This window comes from Octodon degus, unplaced genomic scaffold (assembly GCF_000260255.1).
Source record: "Octodon degus isolate 3935 unplaced genomic scaffold, OctDeg1.0 scaffold00164, whole genome shotgun sequence".
Lineage (NCBI taxonomy): Eukaryota > Metazoa > Chordata > Mammalia > Rodentia > Octodontidae > Octodon > Octodon degus.
The window spans coordinates 1,446,734-1,455,608 of NW_004524740.1; the positions used below are offsets into that span (position 1 = coordinate 1,446,734).

The following is an 8,875-nucleotide window of genomic DNA, read 5'->3' on the forward strand; positions in this document are numbered from 1 at the left end:
ATTTTCACAGATATTCAGATGAAAATAATACATCAGAGAATTCTAGCCATTTATGAACTTTAGAAAGTCTCTGAACTCTGAAGTGTATGTAAGATTTTATGTGGATTTGTAGTTACCTGTTAGAAAGCCTCACAGCTTTCCTTAGATTCCAAATGGGTATGTAAAACAAGATTAAAATGCTGCCAGGTTCAGTGACCACTCTTGTAATTCCACCTAGTAGAAACCTGAAGTAGGAGGATTACAACTTCCAAGGTCAGCCTGGCCAATTTAGCTAGACCTTGTCTCAAAATAAAAAGGTCTGGGGATGTACATACCATAACTCAGTGATAGAGTACTCTCTCCCCAAAAAAACTAAAAAGCCCAATGTAGACATTCAAAGATAAAGCTGGTCTGAGAGAGGTGTGGTTTGGTGGTGAAAATAATTTACTTAGAGCTAGTAGTTGATACTGAGATTTTATTTGACTCAATAAGGTAAATATTATATTGAGAAAAGTAAGGTCAAAGGATTGAGATGTGAGAAAATGCCAAAATTGGGATAAACAAAGACAATTTTTGGATTATAAGAAGAACCAAAGTTCCAAGGTGATTTTTTTCATAGTGAGTATCCATTATTGGAAGAAAACAAAGATGAATTGATTGGACCAGTTTATTAGAATTCACAAAATCATGACTACAGTTCAAGTTGGGTGGAAGGAACCCATTGTAGAGAATAGATGGGGAGGAAGATAGAAACAAACTTAAATCACTAGACCTAGAAATTTGGTAATGAAAATACTTGATTAAATTGAGTTCAGGCTGGCCTGATAACTCAGTGGACTAAAGCACCTGCTTATGCAGAGTGCAGCAGCTGGGGTTCCATCCCTAGTATGCCGTGCCAGCCCTGCCCCTGGGGTGTGCTGAGCCAGCAACTGAGACAGGGCGCAGTGGCATGCTCCTATAACCGCAGCACTTGGGAGGCTGAAAACAGGATCACTATGAGTCCAATCTACGTAGTGAGACTCTGTAGACCCTGTATTACATACAAAAAAATAAATAATAAATTGAGTTCTTTTGGAAACTAAAATCATATGGAATACTGATTGTATTCTTATGAGTTGTGCATGCTAATTTTTGCCATCTTTTTTTTAGGGTTTCAATCCACCTGTTCTTGTTTTTGTCCAGTCCATTGAAAGGGCTAAAGAACTTTTTCATGAGCTCATATATGAAGGTATTAATGTGGATGTTATTCATGCAGAAAGAACACAGCAACAGAGAGGTAACACTGTCTACAGCTTCAGAGCAGGAAAAATCTGGGTTCTTATTTGTACAGCCTTGCTTGCAAGAGGGATTGATTTTAAAGGTGTGAACTTGGTGATCAACTATGATTTTCCAACCAGCTCTGTGGAATACATCCATAGAATAGGTGAGTTGCCTTTTTTTTCTTTCCCGGTTACTCACTTACCTACTCAGCACCTTTACTGTTCTCTTCAGACATACTCAGTATATGAACTCTGAGAGTCCTTTTCACCTCAAAAAAGTGTGAGGTTTTTTTTGTTTTTTTGTTTGTTTGTTTGTTTGTTTGTTTTTAATGATCTGATTTCTCTTAGGTCGAACTGGAAGAGCAGGGCATAAAGGAAAAGCTGTTACATTTTTCACTGAAGATGATAAGCCATTATTAAGAAGGTAATTTAGGAAAATTACTTAGTATTCAGGTGGTAGAATTGTTTCATTATTTTTGTACGTGTATTCTATTAATAGAAAATTAGAAAATAGCTGTGTCCCAGACTGTAATAATGATACTAATCAACTAAATTTTTAGCCATAAGAAAGGAAAAATGACCCAAGAGCCTTGCTTTTGCCCTTCTGTTATTAGAACTTGGAAATACTCAAAATAGAATACTCATTTTTAAGTTTCAGATTCAGGACTCTTCTAATAGCCAGCCATTGATGGTTGCTACAGTTTAATATTAAGGTTGTGAATTAGTGTATGGTCTTTAATAGTATCTGTTGTGTGGTTTTTTTTTTGTTTTTTTTTTTTTTTTTTTGGCAGAACCAGGGATTGAACTCAGGCCCTTACGCTTGCCAGGGAAGCGCTTAATCCACTGAGCCATCTCCCTGGCCCTTTAATAGTATCTTCAGCCCACTTAGCCTTCTTTCTTACCATGATGCTTCCTTCCCATTACAGTTAGGGCCAGATGGAATTATATATTTAGTCATAGAATCACTTGCCATATAGGAAAAACTATTTTAGTAACATTCCAGTTTTTCTCCATTGTAGCCATTTGAAGCCTAGGTAACATACAATTTTGGAAACTCAGATCTTAATTTATCCTGTCATTACAGATTTTAATGTAGGGGATGAGTTTCCTGTATCTTGGCTATCTGCAGTAATTTTTGGTTGATGATAATTGAGAAGCACTTCACATTTCTAATAAATGAAATTTAGTTATGGCCAAAGGACATTTGTACTTTACCAGTTCTGATAAAGATTTTGATTTGTACCCTCTGAGCTTTGGCCATCAGCCTTGGTACAGCTTTGAGTATATGCATGTATAGCAGGTGAATTCCAACAGCCTAAAGCCACCTGAAGTCTCCTTAGCAACCCCAAATATCTAACTCTGAGGACCCCAATATTAGTGTTAACTGTACACCTAGTTTTCCATCTAGAAAATGGGGATTATGGTAGTATTTTACTGCATAGGGTTGTGAGGAATGAATAAGTTAACATAATAAAAATTCATAATGTCAACCCCTTAATAAGCACTGCTAATTAATAAATTCAGACTTGACTCTGGCTTCATTCCGTGTTTTCTCCAATGCTGGTCATACTACATTTTTAAAGCTTGGTATTGAAATAATTGCTATCTAAAATTACTCGTTAATGTCTTGATTTCAGCCCAGTGAATAATTCTCTGAGTAACCCAACATGGGTATATTGGGTGATAATTGATATCAGAACATTTTACTTTAGTACTTTGTATAGTCTTAGTTCCCCTTATCTTGTTCATAATGTTTGTGTACATAAACATCAGTTTGATAAGAGATAAGTTTGTGTTTATGGATTTCTTTTTCAGTGTTGCCAATGTTATACAGCAGGCCGGTTGTCCTGTACCAGAATACATAAAAGGTTTTCAGAAACTACTAAGGTATATCTTGAGTTTGCCTGGAACTTTTTTCTGTCTTTGAAGATACATTCTTGCTTTTTATTTTGTTTTCTTGCCTCTTATTTTATTATTAGTATGTATCCCAAAGCAATACTATATATTGTTTAGTTTTACATGTTTTTGATCTTATATACAATGTTTCTCTATTGAGGATGTAATCCTAGTAAACTCATTGTGAATCAAAACTTTTCTAAGTTGAAAAGGTATTTAAGCAAAAAAAGAAAAGGTACTTAGGGCCAGGGACATAGCTCAGTGGCACAGTGCCCATCTGGCAGTTGCAAGGTGCTGAGTTCAATTCCTGTATTTGGTATACTTCAGTTACCAAACATAGCTTAGAAACCAGTATAGATACACCACAAAGTAGCAATTGCTTGCTCTTATACACTACAGCATATCAGTTGCTGCCCAGCATTGCAGAAGAATATGGCACCACATAGTGGTAGGTGGTAAAGGTTAGAATTCTAGGGCCAGCCAGATAGCTCAGCAGATTAAAGCACCTGCTTAGGCAGACACAGGGAACTGGATTCCATCACCAGTGTGCTGTGCCTGCTCCATCCCCCGGGCGTGCTAAGATGGCGATTGAGACTGGGCTTGATGGTGCACACCTGTAATCCCAGCTCTTGGGAGGCTGAACACAGGTGGACCACTATTGCGTCCAAGCTACTTAATGAGATCCTGTGGATTCTGTATTAAATTGAAAAAAAGAAAAGAAAAAAGGATTAGAATTCAAAGGACAGTTTTTACTGACTGTGTCACTTTTTTGTGGAACCGGGGATTGAACTCAGGCCCTTGTGCTGGCCAGAGAAGCACTTATTCCACTGAGCCATCTCCCTGGCCCCCGAATGTGTCACTTTTGTACGATCAGAAAGTGAAAAAAATTCAAAGTCAGGTCACTGTGGTTGGAACTGCCTACAGATAGTATCAAATAGATAAGTTCACTGTTCTTGTTCAAAATTATTGTTTGTACTTTAATGACCATCAAATGGAGGGAATCAAACCAAGGGCCTCAAGTATGATAAGTAAGCACTCCACCACTGAGCTATACTCCTAGGCCTTGATTTTTCTACATTGTGAAAAAATACATATAAAGCTTTCCATCTTAACCACTGTTAAGCATACAGTTCAGTATATTAACTGCACTCAATGTTTGTAGTCATTACTACCATCTACTCCTTTCTGCATATAAAATTGCCACTCTGCACCCATTAAATAGTAATTTCCAGTTCTTCCCTGCCCCTAGGCCCTGGCTACTAGCATTATAATTTCTCTCTGATTTTGAGTACTCTAAGCACATCATATGAATGGAATTCATGCAGTATTTGTCTTTTGGGGAATTGTTTTATTTAGCATAGTGTCTTCAAAGTTCATCCATTTGTATAGTCACAATTTTCTTCCTTTTTAAGGTTGAATAATACTCCATTGTTTGTATATTCCACATTTTACTTGCCTATTTACCTGTTGATGAACACTTAGTTTGCTTCCATGTAACTATGTGAATGTGAGTGTATGCATTGGTTTTTATGAACTCTGGATTTTACATTCTTTCTTTATACATTAGAGGTTAAGTAATAGTTTTAGAACGTTTAATGTTAAAAATGTTTGCATGTTAATATTCGTGACTTTTATTTCCTTCCCCATTTTTCCATCCTTGAATTTCTAAGTATTGAGATTTTTTTAAAAAACTATTCAGTGTAAGGGCGGACCAAAAATCTCAGCAGATTAAAGTGCCTGCTTAGGCAGAAGCAGGGACCGAGATTCTTGTGCTGTGCGGGCCATGCCCCAGGGTGCCCTGAAATGGCGATTTGAGACTGGGTGTGGTGGCAGGTGCCTGTAATCCCAGCACTTGGGAGGCTGAAAACAGGAGGATCACTACAAGTTCGATCTGTGCAGTGAGACCCTGTAGCCCCTGTACTAAATACATAAAAAAATTATTCAGTGTGAGTGAGCTACACTTATAATTATCTTAGTTCATAAAATGACCAAAAATTAATGGATCAAAGTCAAACTCTGGGGCCCGCCAGATAGCTCAGCAGCCTAAAGCATATGCTTAGGCAAAGCTCAATGGCCAGGGTTTGACCTCCACCCTGCCGTGCCAGCCCTGCCCCCACTACGCAGAGACTTGGTATGGTGGTGCACACCTGTAAACCCAGCTCTTGGGAGGCTGAAAACAGGAGAATGACTATGAGTCTGATCTGTGTAGTGAGACCCTGTAGACCCTGTATTAAATACATGGGGGAAAAAAAGAGTCAAACTCTGATGCTTACTGACATAGGCTATAATGTTTCCATAGGACACGTTTTAGTAGCAATCAGTGACTTTTTAAAAGATTGATTGAATTTATCATCTCTTGAGATAGACAAGTGCTGTTGGGTAATTTAGTTTATTAAAGTGAGTACTGCCCATTAAATCTGCAAATAGTTAAAAAATGAATTTTGGATTCAAGAATCAAGACTAAGATTAGTTTTAGTTTTCCTAAATGAAGTTTCACATAATTTATTTCCTTTCTCACTTTGTAACTTTCAGCAAACAAAAGAAAAAGATGATTAAGAAACCATTGGAAAGGGAGAGTATTAGCACAACTCCAAAATATTTCTTAGAGCAAGATAAAGGTAAACGGTAAGTACACAGTATGAAATTTAAAAAGTTGATGTTTGACTCTTACAGTTATGATAAGCAAAATTTTTCTTCAGATAAATTTCTAGAGGTAGAATTAATTACATCCCATTATTGAATTTGACTTAAATATATCCTAGGTTGTCTTTGATTTGGGAACTTGGCTGATTAAATCTTCGAATTTTTCTGTAGATCTAAGTTTTTGCAGATTTGAAAATACGGTTTTACTGGGAATTGTCTACCATGTCCACATAGTCTGAATCAGGACTTGCTCTGACGCTAAGATTTAAGACTACTGGCACACATTGAACAGGCTGTCCTTAAAGTTTCATATTCTGGGCCAGATTTCAATATAATCTTAGTCTTATGCTGAACCACACTGTAACCTCTGACTGTAAACCCAAGTAGTAGTTCAATAAATTTATACTGACTTGGCCTAGTTTGGTAGGCTATTCATTTATTTTTGAGATGGGGTTTTGTTGTGCAGTTCAGGCTGGCCTTGAACTCACTTTGTAACTCAGGCTGGCCTGAAACTCATAGCAATTCTCCTGGTTCAGCCTCCTGAGTGCTGGGATTACAGGCATGTCTATCACGCCTAGCTTGTCCTAGTTCTTGTGGTTTTTAAAGTATAATTCTTGTAAAATATGTATCAGTCTACCTTATTTTACACAGTTTCAGGGCTACATGTTTGTGTGTGTGTGTGTGTGTGTGTGTGTGTGTGTGTGTGTGTGTTTCTTTGTTTTTTTGATGGAACTGAGGATTGAACTCAGGCCCTTGTGCTTGCCAGGCAAGTGCTTATTCTACTGAGCTATCGCCCTGGCCCTCAGGACTACATGTTTTGGGAGAGGTAGGCCAAAGTATTCTGAATAGTATTACTGTTTTACTATTTAAGGAATATGATACTATTCAAATTCTTCCATTTGTAGGTTTAATATATGCTGTAAAAGAATTATCTTACTTTTTTTTTTTTTTTACAAATGGAGGTTATGAGCAGAATATATTTCTTGAGGGAAAGAAAGCTCCTGTCTGAGAGAGGGACAGGAGAGGGGCTCCAAGCAGGTTGTCCCCCTCTACTTTCTTTAGAGAGAGTTTCCTGAGAATATCCTCACTATCCTAGGATACTATATAATGTTATGAAATAAACTAATGCTTCTTTCCATTGACTTATATGCATTATCTGAAAATAATTAGAAAAAAGGACTGTATCAACCCATAGGTATTTACTGAGCCTAAAGGTGCTTCATGGTAATAAAGTATACAAATAAATAGAAAACAAGCTGCCTTTCCTGAAGATAAAGAGGTTACTATCTATAAAAAATTAGTGATTTTAATTACAGATTAAAAAAAGTCAAAATTATTATGGATAGACATTGTTATAGAAAGGCTCAAGGAGGCAAAATGATCTTTAAGTTGGGCAAGTAGAAGGAGCAAAGTGAAGAAAGGCATAGAAGCTGCTATGTATCTTCTTTGTAAGGGGGCCCAGAGCCTCATGGCATTTTGGTGTGGACTATGGCAACTACTGTTCAGTTCAAGTATAGACAATGCCCCAAAGTTTTTATTGCACTTGTAAGATTTGGGGGAGAAAAATAAATGCCACAGACTTAATAAAAATGTCACTTGAAAGACTAATAATCTTAATTCCATTTGTACTTATTCCATTTTGTGAATTATTTATTTTGATTTTTGTGGTGATATTTCTGGGTGACACTAGACCAGTGATAAAGGCAAGGAACATGGGAGGATTAACATCAGAACTGTCACATATGCATTAGAACCTTCTTTGTATGGACTTCCTGCTAACATTACAAATGCAGTCCTTTCAGGCGCTGAGCAGCAATTGGGAGCTTGTACATAGGTATAAGTTGAGACCTGAATTATGGGTTTTAGGGTTTGGGTTTTTTTTCTTTTTCTTTTTTCTTTAATCTACTAGAGTGTAAGATTGTGTCTAGGTCCAAATTTAATAAAATACATCAGTGTGGTTTTATGTTTGTAGGGATTTATTGTTGTATAGTACTGGGAATTGAATGCAGGGCCTCAGGCATATTAGGGACACACTGTGCCACCAAGTCATATCCCCAGCCCACTTCCAGGGTAATTGAAACTTGGCTGTGTGAAGACTCTAAGGACATTTGGTATAGGTCTTGTCATATCTGCCTAAAATGCTTTTGTTGGAGTGTGTGGGAGAGCTTCCTGCTACCCTGCACCGGCAGGACCTACTAGTCCCAGCCCAGGCGAAGCGTGGGTGAGACCCTCTTTCATACCCTTGGGACACTCCCCACCACTCCGCAGCACCTCGCCCACCCCACCCGCTGAGTAGGAATTTCTGCCACGTTCCTGGAAACCCCAGATCCAGTCCTAGCCCAGGCCCGGTCAGTGTGTGGGAGAGCTTCCAGCAACCCTGCGCCGGCAGGACCTGCCGTCCCAGCCCAGAAGCAGAGTGGGTGAGACCCTCTTCCACACCCTTGAGACGACCCCCCCCTCAATACCTCCCCCATCCCGCCCACGGAGTAGGATTTTATGTCGTGTTCCGGGATCCCCCAGATCTAGTCATAGGCCAGGCTCAATGAGTGTGTGGGAGAGTTGCCTCTTCCCCCTACTCCACGTTGTCCCCTCCAGACTCAGCTCAGGCCTGGCATACAGGCCTGGGCTGAAACCCGGCAGCTGCAATCCATGCAGAGAGTGTAGGGGACAGAACCACCCAGCTAGTCTAGGAACAGAACATCTTGCCAGAGGGGCACAACAGGTTCACCCCCAAGAGCAGCAGCAGGAAGGAGCTGAGCACAGCAGCCAGACCCAAGCCAGGCGCAGCTGGATAAATTCAAACTTTGTAGATCTGCACCTGAACTTCAGTATGTGCTAAGGTTATAACTACAACAAAGATCTACAACAAAGGTCAGAAGACAGTGCTACACAGATTGACAAGAAAGAACGAAATGCAACCTCAGAACCAAAGCCCACCCGTAACAAGTGCAGAGGACACTAACGCAGAACAGATTGGGAATCACACAGCTGAAAGCAATGAATCAACAGCTTCTGAAATAAAGAAACAGCTGCAGAAAGGTATAGAGGAACTCAGATTGGAAATAAAAAAAGAAATCCCTGAATTAATAACATCTGCA

At 38.9% G+C, this 8,875-nt stretch overlaps 1 protein-coding gene across 1 annotated transcript in view; it reads left to right on the top strand.

Moving 5' to 3' along the window:
• Positions 1-6,607, top strand: part of Ddx52 (DExD-box helicase 52) — a 23,059-nt gene extending 16,452 nt beyond the window's left edge. Inside the window, exons 10-14 of the mRNA XM_004643060.2 lie at positions 1,129-1,402; positions 1,587-1,662; positions 3,054-3,125; positions 5,667-5,759; positions 6,544-6,607. Of these exons, the coding sequence (XP_004643117.2) occupies positions 1,129-1,402; positions 1,587-1,662; positions 3,054-3,125; positions 5,667-5,759; positions 6,544-6,607 (579 nt within the window). The remainder of the gene's footprint in view (positions 1-1,128; positions 1,403-1,586; positions 1,663-3,053; positions 3,126-5,666; positions 5,760-6,543) is intronic.
• Positions 6,608-8,875: the final 2,268 nt, after the last annotated feature.